The 15,834-nt window shown below is 39.9% G+C and overlaps 1 protein-coding gene across 2 annotated transcripts in view; it reads left to right on the top strand.

The window, feature by feature from the left end:
* The window catches only part of DROSHA (drosha ribonuclease III), a 72,865-nt gene that overhangs the window by 210 nt on the left and 56,821 nt on the right, over nt 1-15,834 (top strand). The window contains exons 2-8 of one of the 2 annotated variants that reach the window (XM_057371746.1): nt 1,390-1,505; nt 2,637-3,494; nt 6,470-6,562; nt 7,449-7,680; nt 8,211-8,352; nt 11,710-11,864; nt 14,853-14,933. In XM_057371746.1, the coding sequence (XP_057227729.1) occupies nt 2,644-3,494; nt 6,470-6,562; nt 7,449-7,680; nt 8,211-8,352; nt 11,710-11,864; nt 14,853-14,933 (1,554 nt within the window). In that variant the 5' untranslated portion in view covers nt 1,390-1,505; nt 2,637-2,643. The remainder of the gene's footprint in view (nt 1-1,389; nt 1,506-2,636; nt 3,495-6,469; nt 6,563-7,448; nt 7,681-8,210; nt 8,353-11,709; nt 11,865-14,852; nt 14,934-15,834) is intronic. The other variant, XM_057371747.1, reaches the window with a different exon arrangement.

Raw genomic sequence — 15,834 nt, 5'->3', positions numbered from 1 at the left:
GCGGAGCAGAGCCCGGTGCGGGGAGCGCGGCCCGGGGCCAGGCTGGGGCCGCTCAGCGCCGCGCCCGCTCCGTGCCCCCTCCCCGGGACCGTCGGGAGGCGGCGGGGGAGAGGCCGGGTGTCACAGGATGGATGGGACAGCTCGGAAGGGACCACAGTGCTCCAGCAGGGTCATCCCAGAGCACGTGGAAGGGGATTGTGTGCGGGTGGTTCTTGAATATCTCCGGGGAGGGAGACTCCACAATCTCTCCGGGCAATGCATTCAGTGCGCGGGCACCCGCACAGTAAAGAAGTTCTTCCTCATGCTCCGGTGGAACTTCCTGTGCATCACTTTCTGCCCACTGCCTCTTGTTCTGTTGCGCGGCACCACAGGGAACAGCCTGGCTCCATCCTCTGGACACCYTTCCTTACTTACAGACATTGCTGGTGTCCGCTCTTTGTCCTCTCTTCTCTATGTGTCGGTGCCCTGTTGCTCTCAGCACTGCATCTGCAGGGAAAGGCGAGTTTATTCAGTGTTGTTTAAGTGTGTGTTTCAGTGTTGCTGCTTTAGAATGCAGTGGTTCCCATCAGTGCAATAAATTTCCTGTTTAGGTGACAGGTAAATGGAGTTTGTTCTTTTTTGTGTTTTTAAACTTAACTTAACTTAAAGTGAAAATTGATTATGACTTGAGTTTGCAGCAGAGGGAGGTTTAAAATAATTTGGGCTTTTAAAATAGTTTCGTGTATTGTTTTTTTTTCCAGTTTTGATTTTTTTTTCCAGTTGTGATTCTGTGCATTCTGAAAGACTGAAGTTAAAGGAATAGAACTAGACCAGTTCTCTGGGAATTGGGAGATCTGAAAACTGATAAACAAGACCCTTTGTTTGGATGCTGTGACATGTTAGAAAGAAACACACTTAAAGACAAGGCACTGTGGTACAGCCTTTTTAAATAAAATGGGTACATGAATGTTAGCGAAACAGTCTTCTGTTACAAGCCTGAGTTGTGCAAACTAAACAGAAYTAAAGCAAAATTAATTTAGCATCTAATGGATTATTGTTAATAACATCAAAAGGGTGTGCTATTGCCAGACAAAATAATAGAAGATGACTTTCTTTTTTTCTCCTGTTTTTTTCTTTTTGAGAGTCTTTGCAAAGTTGGAGGGTCCTGAGCAGTTACAGGCTGACTGGAAGGAACAAGTGGCTTGATACCTCATGGCTGCTATCTCCTAAGAGTGTAGGATTTTCACTTACATTGGCCCTTGGTTGTTCTGGAAGGGAATGAATACCACTGCCACCAATTCCAGTAGCTTCCACTAAGCCCTGCGTGTGTAAGAAAAGTCTTAGGATCCTCTTGATTCTTCCTCTTTGATGTAACCCTTTTCCCATATTGCTTTTCCCTTCTCTTTCCAGTTCACTAGAAACTATTTGCTGTCAGCAAGGGCTACATCTTTTGCTGCAGTGGCACCAGAATGCAGCTGAGAGTAGTGCTGTGAGCAGTCCAGGTTGGCCATGTTGCACTGTTGCAGGTGGGAGAATATTCTGTGCATGTACTTCAGCATCAGCAAAGCCTCAGGAAGGCTTTGTTTTCTTTTTCTGGTGGTCTTTCCAATTATGTGTGTGTCTCCCCTTTCTTTCTCATTCCCCTTATGGAAAACAGGATTTGACTTCTGAAGGTGCTTAGATAATTTTTTTCCCCTCTCGTTCCATTCGAGCCATAAATTTTTTTAAGTGGTTTTTTTCCCCTTTTTTGGTTTTTGAATCTTAACATCATAATTAAAGAATCAAATTTAACTTTATTGAAGCACAGGGGCTTTCATTTATAAACATTAATGCTTTAAATACATGTATAGTTTTGAGCAACACCTAAGCCTACTTGAAGCAGTGATAATTTTTCAAGGGTAACAGGGCCAAGAAGACAGCTGAGGGATTTCTTGGAAACCATTTATTTCAATGAAAATGAAGCAATAGCACAGTCTACACAATTTTTTTCCATAACCTGTAAAACATTTAAGCTGTTTTTCCCCAAAAATATACCTATCTCAGTTAAAATGCTTTGAAGTCTGTTGAATTCAGTCCTTTAGTAAATAGGGGACTCAATAGTGAATGTAAATTACTAGTATCTCATTTAAAATTTWCATGATTTTTTGGGTGAGGTAGTGTGCAATGAGATTTTAGTCAAATCATTGTGCCTGAAATTTAGGATTGTGTTCTGGAAAAAATGCTTTGTTACACAACTTTGGATGATGACTGCTGTTGTTAATAACGAGTGGTTTCTTTGGTCGGGGTTATCTGCAGGTTTTGTATCAAAGTGTCTAGGTACTAGTAGAGGTGCTTTTATCCTTGAGCTGTCATCATAACAATACTTTGTTGAAATTAACTCTGCCCTAGCTTGTAAAGCGTGGTCCAGCTTGAGTTCTGGCTTAAAGACAGTGGAGTGCTTTCATGGATTWKAGGCYTAAAGGAATCAGAAGGGGCATAAAWGACYTGCACTAAAGGTCTGAGGAGCACAAAGCTCCCAGTGAAAGTCAGTGGATATCATTTACTGCTTCTGGTAAAGGAAACTTCAATTTCAGCATTTTAGGACTAGGTCCTGCAGATGCATTGWGGACATCTTAGAAAATGTGTGTGACACTGGATTTTTATTTTCCTCRATAAAGGTGAGCCATGTCTTTCCATTCCGGGCGAGGATGTCCCCGTGGCCAGGGGGGACCAGGAGCAAGAACTTCRACACAGACCTACCGCCCTCAGAACCTCCGGCAGCTTCACCCGCAGCAGCCCTCTGTGCAGTACCAGTATGACCAGCAAGCTGCSCCTCCAACAACCTATTCCAACCCTCCAGCCACCAGTTACATGCCTCCCAGACCAGACTTTGTGCCGTATCCTCCTCCAGTGCCCCCTTCCACACAAAATCCCATCAGCCAGTGTCCCATGAGGCCACCATTTCCAAACCACCAGATGAGGCAGAGCTTCCCCGTGCCTCCATGTTTCCCTCCCACCCCGCCACCGGTGCCAAATCCCAGCAACACTCCCGTGCCAGGCACTCCTGCAGGACAAAGCACCTTTCCTTACATGATGCCTCCCCCCACGGTAGCGCACCCTCCCCCACCGCCAGTGATGCCGCAGCAGGTCAGCTACCAGCCCGTGTACTCGGCAGGCTACTCGCAGCAGTCCTTCCCGCCGCCCAGCTTCAGCAGCTACCAGCACAGCTCCRGCTCCTTCCCCAGCAGCACYGCCAGCAGCAGTGCCAGCAGCAGCCACTTCCGCCACACCGGGCAGTACCCGGGGGACAAGTCCCAGAGTGACCGCAGGTCCCCAGACAGGAGCAAGCACTATGATGAGCACCGGCACCGCGAGCACGGGCACATTCACGGCGATAGGCATCGCTCTGCCAACCATGGGGATCGTCGGGATCGCGGCCGCAGTCCGGATAGGAGAAGGCAGGAGAGCAGCCGGCACCGGACAGATTATGACAGRGGAAGGATATCACCTCATCACAGAAGTTATGAGCGAAACAGGTAACTTGAGGTGTTATCTGCCTGCAGGRGGAGAGATGTCATCATTGTTCCATAGTGTGTGTCAATGTTCTTCCCTTACTGTTGTTTTTCCRTCTAGCTCAGGAAATYGCCAGTAGTTGGGTCTTGCAGAAARAGTTMACTGGTTAGATGCCTTTCAGCTACACTGCCTTGGCCTCATGTTTGCGAGCTGGCAGACCTGTTGCTTTTATCCATGGAGGTAGTTTTCAAACGAGCTTTTTTGCATCTCACTGAAAGTGGATTGTTGAGTAGTGCTCAACATATTTACTGTAGAAATTCATGCACGTGTAGCACAAAAAGARAGGTGGCTCAACTTTGTGCAGAAGACTGTAAGAAGTTGAGCTTTACAAACAATTAAGCCCCAGCACTTTGAATTTGAAGATTTAGGTACCAGAGTTAGGATTCCAGTTGTTATTTTCTTTCAGTAAGCCTTGTATTTGTAGAGAATGCTGATTTGTTGGCCTTATAGATTGATTAGGGTCCATATCTAATATCTGCAGTGAGATGTTTTAGAGAAAAGCATGTTATATCCGGGATGAAGACTTGAGCAAGCCAGTCTGTGATCTCAAGAGAGGACTGAGGTGAAAATGAGCATGGGCCAGTTGTAGACTTCACTGACCTCGTTCTGAAAGATGAGTGTGCACAGCTTATTTTGGGATTTATCATGAAGTGTCTGTCCCTCTTCTTCATAGACAGAAATAGCTTGCAAATCATGAGCTGACCTGATGAAATTTGCTGTGGTGTGCTCTGGAGCAAGCCGTCATCAGTTAAATCTTTCTTATGTCTTTGTTCTRTTTGTAGCACTTTATGTGTCTAATGAGCTATGTCAGAATATTGAGAGCTGCTGGAAAGTTAAGTATCGAAATATTTATTAGGGCTCCTGGAGGATGACATGCTCTTACGTTTAAAAGCTCAGAACTTTTTCATGCCATGTGTGGAGCATGCATTTACTCATAAAGCCTGTGTAAATGAAGCCACTTTGAATTATATATGCAGATTTAATTACAGAACCTTAGACACCTGCACTCAAAAAAACAACCCAAGCCTGACACTTGGTAAGTTTACTTTGATTTTCAAGAGAGGATTTTCTCCTTTTTGCTGCATAATTTCARGGTTCAGTTTTAAGTTTTGAAAATGCGTTTTTAGTGGCTTCTTTCTCAAACACTTTGGAATTGCTGCTTTAGGCCAATGGCTTCCAGATCTACTTGACAATGTATCTACTTATTTTAATCAAAACTATTTGCCAGACTTGTGATGGGGTTTTTGCACAACATTCATCTCCCAAACAAATCAGATGACATGGAATGTGCTCTCCCTGAAGRCTGATCAATATCAGTTGAAGCTTGAACAAGGCACAGACAAACAAGGATGAATGGGGCTGGGGAAAAACAATAGATAATTTATCTGAACTTTTTGCTTTGTAAATTTGTATTCTGTTTCATGTTATGAGCATGGAAACATACATCTGTATGTTCATAAATAATTTTGACTCATTYTTTTAACCCCCAAGGCAGTTAAAGCACCTGTTTATAATTCCTAGTGTATCAGCAGACTAGAAGTTTTAACAGATGCACAGTGAGTAGTCAGCTGTTAGCAGAATATGGAAACTGCCTGTGTGATCTTTCTTGCCTAATAAATAGAGCAATGTCATAGAATCACTTTGGTTGGAAAATATCCTTAAAATCRTCAAGTCCAATCTGTAACATGATGCTGCCAACTCCATCACTTAACTGTGTCCCTAAGTGCTACATCTTCCTCTTTTAAATGCCTTCAGAGATGGTGATGCCACCGCTTTCCTGGGCAGCCTATTCCAGTKCTTGATAACCCTTTGGATGAAGAAATTTTTCCTACTATTCAAATAAAATCTCCCCTAGTTGTGGGTTGATTGAGGCTGTTTCCTTGCACTCTGTGTGTCTCTCACTTGTTACCCAGGAGAAGAGGCTGACCCCCACCTGGCTACAACCCCCTTTCAGGCAGTTGTAGACTGCAGTAAGGCTTTCCCTGAGCCTCCTTTTCTCCAGATGAAACACCCCTAACTGCCTCAGTTGCTTCTCATGTTACTCACTCTCTAGACCCTTCTCCAGCTCCAKTGCCCTTCTCTGGACTCRCTCCAGCRCCTCATTTTCTGCCKTGTAATGAGGGGMCCARAACTGGACACARGRTGCAAGGTGTGGCCTCACCAGTGCTGCCTACAGAGGGACAATCATGTCCTGGTCCTGCTGGCCACACTWTYGCAGATACAGGATGCTGTTGGACTTTCTGGCCATCTGGGCACATGCTGGCTCAAATTCAGCTCCCTGTGACCAACATCCTCATTTGTTCTTCTGGACAGCTTTCCAGCCACTSTTCCYSGAGACCTCAGTTAATTAAAGCTTTTTGACCCCGGAATGTGTTTGGGTTGTCAGATTCTTTGTGTGTATGTGCAAGCTGAGCCCTGTAGATGAGAGTCATAGTTTCARCATCATGCAGATTGTCTGTATCTGTCTGATTTTTGTGTGTGCTTGAGGTGGTTGTAAGAAGAGAGRACTTGGCTCAAGCACTTGAATAACTGTTGTGCTTACAAAGCTATTGTGCTTGAAATATGTTTTCCCTCCCCTCCTTGAGGGATTTAGAATGGCTATAGATACAATAATCTTAACCTTTAGCTGTTCCTAACGGGAGAAGAGGAAGAATGGTAGTAAGTCTTGTAGTGAATTCAGCGATGTTGCCTCTGTMTGGTGTGAATTAACTCTCTTACTGAGATAGATGGCTTTGTGACACAGGTGGAAGACATGGGTATGTGACTCTCTTTTACAAGTTTCTTGAAGGGCGGTGTTAAGAACATCTGAGTTTTTAGCAGTCAGCTTGTAGATGCCATTTTGCGTAGCATGATCTTAGRCTGCTTTTGTGTTCCTTTCAGGTGTAGAATGTATAAAATTCCAGATTCCTCATGTMACTTACTTTTTTAACTTTTCAAGGGAGCGGGAGAGGGAGAGRCATAGGCACCGTGACAGCAGAAGATCACCATCACCAGACAGATCCTACAAAAAAGATTACAAGAGAGCAGGAAGGTAAGGAAGGGTGAATGTGGTCTCTTGAGCATTTGAGGCTCTGTGCATCCACTCATSAGGATTTCTGTATGCATTGGAAAGTCAGAAAAAAGGATGTCTTAGATTTATAATCATCTACTAATGCATACAAATGCCAGTTGAAGTTTTGCTGCTGAGTCCTAAAGGCTTTCTCTTACATCTTCTAGTTTGTAAAGCGTYAAAATTATTTAAAGTCATTCAATCTTTAGTTTATCTATTTCAAGCTTTTCTTATATTGATGCTCCATTCTGAATGCTGGATGGTTGAAATCATGGCAACATTATTGGTTTTGTAGGCAAGGAGATTTTAAAAAAGTAGGTGGTTTAGTTATTCATCTTTTGAAAACATTGCTCTTGTGATGCAAAAGGAGTATCACGTTGTGTTGTTCAGAGTCATGTTAGAGTCGCAGAAGTGTGGGTTCTGCATAATTCTTTTAATAAAACCCAAATTCTTTTGTCATTCCAATAATTTGTGGGCTATGTTTTGAAACTTCTTACTGTAACTTAGTTGTGAATGATGTGACTTCTAGTTTTTGCTGATGAGTTTCTAACTTTGAAATAAAGAAATTCACCTAGAATGCAAGTAGGAATTTTAACTAAAATAGCATGCATTTTTTCATTTTAATTCTTAAATATGGTGTCGATAAAAAACACTTCTAATTTTAAGTAATTTTTATAGAAAATCAGAACTAYAAATTAATCTTCTACTTTTTTTATTGTGTAAGTTAAAAGCCAGAAAGGCAAGTGGATTTTTATGCAATTTATATGATAGAATGATGTACTGATTTGAAGCAAGCTGKTTTTAATTTTAAAACTGTCATGGTTAAAGTAATAAAGAGAATTGCTTTTGTTTGCTTTCTTCCACTAAGCCGSTCTCCAAGCAGAGAGAGGAAGAGAACCCGATGGGAGGAGGACAGAGAAAGGTGGTCTGAGARCCAGAGCTCCAGCAAAGAGAAAAATTACACTGCTGTCAAAGACAAAGAATCAGAAGAGAATGCATCTGAAAAAAATGAAGAGGAAGATGAGGAATTACTGAAACCAGTCTGGGTTCGCTGTACCCATTCTGAAAGCTATTATTCCAATGACCCTATGGATCAAGTGGTATGTCTGTGAGAACTCTAAAATGACTACAGACAGTCCTTTGTAGTATGAATTCTTCAGCAGAATCTTGTTTTGTCTCATTTAATTCTTCTCTTTTCCTAATAATCTCAGTCTTTTAACCCTGTCAGGGGCTTTATTCATTGCTGTTCTGCTCTGTTTTCATCAGTTTGTTCTCTCTCTGTTAGCAGGTCAGATTAGTGGTACATGGAAAAGGGGTACTTTTTTGTCTCCAGGAAGGAAAGATACATTTTTTCATGTTATACCTGAGGAAAGATGCCTCAAGCACCATATATTCCTGCAAGCTTGGTGAAGTGTTATACCAGCAAATGAAGTAATTTCTCAGCTAGTTCACCTGCTGAAGTAATGATATGCTAAATCTTATTAGGTATTTCCATGTTTCAGTGAACTACAAAGATCCATCTTTCCCACCTTCTTGCTTTTCTTAGTGAAATGCTGGTAGATGTTGAGTTCTTGTGCTGTTTCAACACTGTCCTTTTTTTGTTCTGTTGTTCTGTTTTTTTTATTAACAGGGGGACTCTACTGTGGTAGGAACAAGCAAGCTGCGAGATCTGTATGAAAAGTTTGATGAGGAGTTAGGAAAGCGACAGGCAAAGGCCAARGCAGCCAGGCCACCGTGGGAGCCACCGAAAACCAAGCTGGATGAAGATTTAGGTAYGCTGAAGTTATGACAAAGCTCTGAGATGGAATAATCTGTAGTTAATCTGTTTTGGCAGTTGTGTGTATTTAATAACGTCGTTAGATGTTTTTTTTAAACCCATCCTTTATATTGCATATCCATGGGAGTTTTGCTGTAGCTTTTGACTGAAGCAGAGCTAGATTCTTTACCCAGAAAGCCTAAGGGAAAATGGAGAGTATCCACCACTACCAAATGCTAGTTTCTTCCATGGCATAAAGCACCCTGAGCATGATCAGATAGTCCAGAGAAGGGTACATGAAAGGCTTTGAGGAGCTCCTGGTCTTACGTTTCTAAAGAGTAAGCAAGAGTAATGGTGATAGACTCAGTGCCATAACAGCAAATGTAAGAGTTTTTCTTCAGAATTGTATTTTTGTTGTCCAATTCTGCTTAATATGATCAGCCCTCTGCAAAAGTACCAGTTTTCATAACATACATTATCTGCATTATCTTGTACCACCCATATGGATCTTGTGATGGTGAAATACATCTAGCAACATCACATACTGGGGAAATACTGGTTGAATTAGCAGGGCAGAGGTTTTTATAGCAATTTGTCTACTCAAAAGTCAATGAAAGCTATTTTTCTTGTTTTGTTTTGTGAAAACGGTTGTTCTTCTCATAATTCCAGCATTTCATAGTATGTTTTTTAGTCTGTTCCTTTAGTTTGAGACATTCATAGGCATAACAGTAATTTAGATAGTCTGTTGGGCTTACTTTATAACTGTTGCTTCACGCTGGCCAGGTAMACTGCTTCAAACTTTCATATCTCATCTTAGTGACTCATTAAAAAGTCTCTAATCAAAAATGCTGAAGCTGAAATACAGCCATAATGATATGGTTACTTGCTGATGGTATAAAAGGATGCAATGAAGAGGAAAGAAAAAAATAACTACAGATGAAATAAAACATGAATTCACTTATGTAAAGAAATTCTTCACATTTTTATGAACAGCGAATTTGCATTTATTTAAACTCATTCAAGAATCGTTGGCAAAGTTAATGGCAGGGTTTTCTAGGAGGTGTTTTTTCATGTGGATGAATCAAGRACAGGACTACTACATTCAACATACCTATGTAAAGCCCTCATTCCTCAGATCTCTGTGGAAAAAAGCCTGTTGCTCCAGGCTAAAATATGATAGGGCCAAAAGCAACTTCTGTATTTTCTTTTTCCACTCTTTCTGAAGAGCCCGAAGGCTCTTACGTCTTCACTGGTCCCCTGGGCTAACTTTGTGTCTGTGCCAGCTTCTCCTAGAGCCATGTAGTGTCTGGTAGTTTGTCTTATGATGTRCTACAGTAAATGCTGTCTCTATTCTGGTTTGTGTTCACAGTGATCCTGTGTTGTAGTGAGATAGCAGCGCACTCCAGGAGCACTTTCAGATCATGAAAGGCTGGTGGTGTGAGAAATTCTTTACTCTGAGGGTGGAAGAGGTTACCCAGAGAAGTCCTGTTCCTGGCAATGTTCAAAGCCAGGCTGGGTGGGGCACTGAACAACCTGTTCTAGTGGGATATATCCCTGCCCATGGGAAAGGGATTGGAATTAGCTGGTCTTTAAGGCTTCTCCCAACCCAAACAGTTTTCTGTTCCTATGATTTCAATACATGACATCCAAAAGTTCTGTGTTAACCATTTGAGACTCCATCTTACTCTGACAGGTTTCACACACATTTTGTACCTGAAAATATACTTCAGTATTAATCAGTTGTGTATCAGAGAACTTTTGAAATTTAAGTATTTGTGAATCTTTGTAGGAATACATGTATGCACACTTGGCGAAAAAACTTGATTTCATCTGAGCATAGATGACCTATGTAAACCATGTGTTCTAAGGACGTATTTTAGTCACTTAAGAACATCTTATGCCAAATTWTGAACTGTGTAAAAATACATTCTGATTTTAAAAAAATGGGGGACATTTTCATAGTGATATTCTCTCATTTTCTCTCTCTCCTTTTTCTTGCAACTAAGGAGAGTCTTGTATTCAGTAAAAATGTGTATTTTAAAACCACAGTTTCACAGTATTTGAAAGCACTGACAGTGCATTTATATATTTCCTCTTAAGTCAAAACTTAGAAATGGAAGAAATGTTGCATTTTATTCCAAGAATAACAAACTTTACTTGCATCCTGATATATGTCTTGACTTTGAAGGCATTTATTTAAATTGGAGTTGAGGAGATCTGGGAAAATGAGTGACTAAAATTATGTTCATAAGAAAGGGAGTTGCTTCAAAGTACCRCAGGAGATTGGAGGTATATGAGATCAAGGTTTTTGTATGTTTTTTTTGTTTTTTTTTTTTTTAATTTTAAGTCCAGGCATTACTTTGACAGCCCCACGAAGAACATGATTTAAGACTATGGCACCAAGCCTGCCAGAGTTCAAAAAGCGTTTGGACAGCACTTTCAGGCATGTGATGTAATTCTTGGTTATCCTATGCAAGGTCAGGAGCTAGACACAAGGATCTTTGTGGGTGCCTTCCAACTCAGAAGATTCTATGAAACCATCTTCTTTTTTTCTTTTTATTTAGCACTGTTTTTCCCTCTGATACATCAGAAAAATTGTTTCAGTTAATAAAAAGAAAATAATCTTGAATAAAAGAAAGTAAAGAGGAAAACTCACAGAACAGGATTTCCATAAAACTTACCACTGGATTCACTCAGCTGGTAATTCTAGATTTTCATCTTGCCTGTAGCTTCTAATGTGTYGATAGACTTACTAGAAAGAAATAATTTTGAAAAATGAGTCTAAGAGTTCATATTTTATAATAATTGTATATATATATATGTGCTGTTTCAGAAGTCTTAAATAGACAATACAGGCAAGACCCTTTTTAGGTAAAATGAGACTAGTTATAAGCTTTTGCTCATAGCAAGCAGAATTAACTTTGAAACAAGAGGTTCTGTATAGCTCATACTCATGGCTTTGTGTGTGTTTCTTCTTCATTTTCTGTCTTTTTTCTTTTTGATTGTTGTTGTTGTATGTGGTCTTTTTAACTTTATAGTAATACTTGTCTTGGTTATAGCTCTAAAATCTTTAATGCCAAGTAACTGAAGCTGGTTTTCTAAAGTTGTTCACTGGTTCTCCTGGGTAGCCAAACAGCAATCTCTCATGCATGCAAAGATGTGCACTTGTTACAGATGTTTAATATCTAGAGTATTTGCTATAATTTTTAATTAAAAATGCAGRTGCTGTCCATCTTTTTGTTAGTGTGTCATGCACAACTTTAATAACTTCCAGGATGCCGCAGTTAGATCTGTTGTAGTAGAGAATGCTCTGTGGAGAAGAGAGCATTTGGAAGTRTTTTTCAGCTGTCTTTATTTCTTCTGTGTCAATCAGAGAGCTCCAGTGAGTCAGAATGTGACTCTGAAGATGACAGCAGCTGCTCCAGCAGTTCGGATTCAGATGTTATTGACGTCATTGCAGAAATTAAGCGTAAAAAAGCACACCCTGATCGTCTCCATGAAGAATTGTGGTACAATGATCCAGGACAGGTAGGGTGTGGGCAAAAGGTACGGGGTGTCTAAAGGTCATTCTCCCAATAAACTGAAAATTCTGCCTTGTTGTCAGGCAGAGCGACTTCTATTTCAAAACGCTTTCTTCATCCCCGTATTCCCTTTTCTCTCCCATCTCCTTCAAAGCACTTCACTTTTGATTTCAAGAGTGTGGTTCCAGCTAATTAATCCTGAGGATTATTCAGTTGGAATCATGTCTGACAGCGTTAATAAAAACTGAATTGCTAACAGTGTGCTAATGCTGCCCTTTTAGCCCTGAGRTAAAGGTACACAACTGAATTCTATGGTGGAGCAAAAGCAATATGTTTACATCCTTTACAAATTTTTCACCTTAAGCTCTCAGCACATAATGATAAATAATGTTTTAAATATGYGGTTAATGCTTCTAATTTCTTGTCTAATGGTTCTTTTGTAATTGCATGGAGATTGTAGTTCTCATTAAATGTAATTGCTGAGCTCATGAAGTGCTGTTTTGAATGTAAACATTGCACAGAGGACTAGYTTTTGTTTGCAAATTCACCATCTTCATCTTTCTTAATTAAATATTTTACAATCTATTCTCTCATTTCAAGTGGCATGTCAGTAAATTTATTTTTCTGGCACTTTGTGTGATGTATGAGTTTGCCATGCAAGAAATCATCATGTGAAGAAGTACTGCAATGCATATTGCCACTGTGGTAATTCAAAAGGCTGTTGAATATTCTATTACAGATTCTTATTTATGCTTCTAGTTTAAAAAAAAATGATTGAGCATAGCTAGCTGTTTTTATTTGTATGGAAAACAAAATTAGCGAACTGTTTAGATATTTAACTGAAAAAAATTGTGTAGCTCTAGGGTGCACTTCAAAGTAATGTTCTATGAAGAATTTAGTGGAAAAAAAGTGGAATAACTGTAGAGGGAATATATATAGGAATGTTTGGTATCTGAGTCCCCTGCTGAAAAATGTTCTTTCCCAAAAACTTTATTTAGACTGACTGTTCATCTTTCTTGAAAGGGCTGAAATCAATCATGTGAGCTTGTCAGTGCTGTACTACTTCTGTGTAGATTTTATTTGTGAAAGCTTTTGAAGTTTTCATAGGTATTTATCTATGTATCATAATGCTTTCTGTCAATAAATAACACAGGAATGATTGTGTGCACACTGACACGTACAAGTACATGTCTGACAAGTACCATCTGACATGGAACTAGATTTGTCAGGTGGAACTTCTCAGCTCTTCAATTTGAGAAGTTTATTTGTTAATTCGGATCACCTCCAGCAGTGCTGACAGTAGCCAAAAAATAAATTGTAAATTCARTGCCATCACAGTGACTTTTGACTTATGTGATCTGTTTGTTATGTTGCTCTATGGGTCATAGAAGGCATTGCCTATGTAAGTTTATGATCTTTCACCATCATTTTACTATTACSTCATGATTGCTGTTCTGCATTTTTTCTATGAGCAGTGTTGTTAGGGGCAAGATAGATGCATATCTGACTTGTTTCTCGAGTCTTGGGCTTTACAGGTATTTCACATCTCTCTCAGTTTTGGTCTGTGCATTTGATGTAACAGAGGCAGTATTAGTGCYGAACAGTTCTAACAATTAAGGATGAGATTTTCAAAAATAGGTGATGATTATTTAAATAGCCGCATAGAGCCTTAGTTTTGGAAGACTGCTGAGCCTTGACTGCATTTTTGACTCTTTTGTCTTGTTGCTGTATAAGCCAGTGAGCATGAGTCAGTTTCTTTGAGCCTGTTCTTTCACGAGGGCCTCAGAGAATGGCAAAAAATGCCATTGTGAACAACAAGCTGTCATGTCACTCCTTTGTTAAGGTCAAGTGACCAAGTTTCCAAAGGAATAGGGAAGTGCTCTGCTTCTTATGTATCTTTGCACATAYGCATTGTGCCAGTCTGAAGAAGTAAACTGAGGTGAAATCAGAAAATTAACAAAAAACCTAAAAGCTTTTATCCCTATCCCAACTGCCTACAGCTAACATTKACAGTGATTTAGTGGTTTTTGCTTCCTGTAGTATCTTCACATTGTATCTAGTTGTGATGATGTTATTTAGCCCCACTGTGGATGTTGTTTATGTTTTTAGACTGCTCGCAATARTAGCATGGCAAGTTCTTCTAGTTTTTCTATTACAATGCAAGTTTAGTGCTTGGTTGGGTTTTTTTCCTGAAGTCTAAAAGTAGTTTAACTTCTTGGATTCAAACTTTGATTAAATCCTGGGTTTAGGAACCTAATTTRTTTCTGGGCTTCTTTTGTTGGATTTCTGCAGTGTGCATAATGTTAAGAGCAGAAAACTTTAGGCTTTTGCAGTAGTTGRTAGTGTTCATTGGCCTTGATCGTAAAAGTGAAAAGAAAGGCACTCTGTGCACTGGCCCCTTTTAGTGTAGCTATGTGATGCTCCTATATGAATTCTTGAGTGGGTATTCCTTGCCTCTTTATCTTTTTTACTGATCTGTTCACAGGATGGATTTGAAGTGTTCCCATTAGTTCTTTAAAGTACCAAGTAAACTCTTAAAATAGTCTGCATTTCAGGGGATAGCCTTGTCCCATGGCAAAGGGCTTAGTCAAGGATTGGTTTTCAGTCAGAGAACTCAGTGGAACTGTTTGAATGTGGAGATTGCAGCATGTGAATRTTGACACATGCATGTTTAGAACATGAATTTTGCTTTAGGCAGTCAGCATGCTCTTTGTGTGTATAAGCAATGGAAAAGATGTATAGTATAGCAGGGTGGTAGAATTCTGCTGAGAGTGTTTTTCCATCTTGTGCTTCTGATACAGTGATGAAGTTCTAATGCTGTTGTGCAGTTTTCCTACATTAGGCTATACTGTTTCCAGTTTTATTGGCTTAAGAACATCCACTTAATCTAAGCATGACAGGCTTTTAGAAGCGTCAGCACTCAGGGCATTAAAACCAACATACTTTTCCAAAACGACTTTTCAATAAAACCAGAATCCTATTTTGTTTTTGACAGATGAATGATGGACCTCTGTGCAAGTGCAGTGCTAAAGCCCGACGGACGGGAATAAGACATGGCATTTATCCCGGCGAAGAGGTATTAGTAGTTCTAAGGATTGCRATTATGAATACGAAGCTGCAGCTGTAAATTCCTGCTTGGGTTGATTTGAGGGGTTTTTCCCATAATTTAGAGGCTGAGTAAAAAAAAAGACTCTTGTGCAACTTTAAATCACTTAGTTACCTCAAACTTAAAATGCAATACTGGTAATGAAATCCACCTCAAAGCTATAGAAAACTTTTGCCTGTGTTTGCTTCATTTTAGTTTTGCTTGAGGTTTTTTTTTAAGTTTCTGAAACACAATTGTGTTAATAGAAAAGAACTTGTGATCAAAGGTCTGTCTTCAAGTGGATGAATGCATTGTGAAGGGCCCACCTTGTGAAGTGATTGCTTTAAAAGAAAAAGTAAATAGTAATTCTGCTGCTGAAAGAAGCAGAAGGCTTTTCAGGAGGCATTCTTGTCTTAGCATGTAGGCTTTACAATATATCTTGAACTTTTTCTTGAAAAAAATTATTTTTCAGTAGGCCTTCTTATATATATTTACTGAAACAATATTTCATTYCTCTGCAGTTAAGGAGCTATGAACATTTCTGTGAATTATTTGAGTTCAAAAAATTGACTTTGGTCTGAAACTTACTATAAATTGCTCCAGTTCAGGATCTATTCCTCCTCATGTTACATCTAGTGTTCTTCTTGCAGAGGAGGGAGAAAATTTAGGAGGAGAAAAYTACTATATATAAAACTTGCTGCACGAAGGCAGCTGCTCCCTGGAGCAAAGCCATCTGGGAATCCGAGGTTTTGCAAAATCTTCTAGGATGTACTACTTTTCACAGTGTCCTGTAGATGAAACTGCCTAGTTTTGAACTAGCTTGTTTGCAGCTCTTGTTGCAGCAGTGAGAAACTTATTTTGGGTGTGAAGAGGCARTGTCATCATCCCATTT

Source organism: Malurus melanocephalus, unplaced genomic scaffold (assembly GCF_030028575.1).
Source record: "Malurus melanocephalus ecotype Western Australia unplaced genomic scaffold, MMel_1.1 scaffold_156, whole genome shotgun sequence".
Taxonomy (NCBI): Eukaryota; Metazoa; Chordata; class Aves; order Passeriformes; family Maluridae; genus Malurus; species Malurus melanocephalus.
Note: the sequence above shows the minus strand (reverse complement) of the source record. Positions and strands in the feature narration are given on the sequence as shown.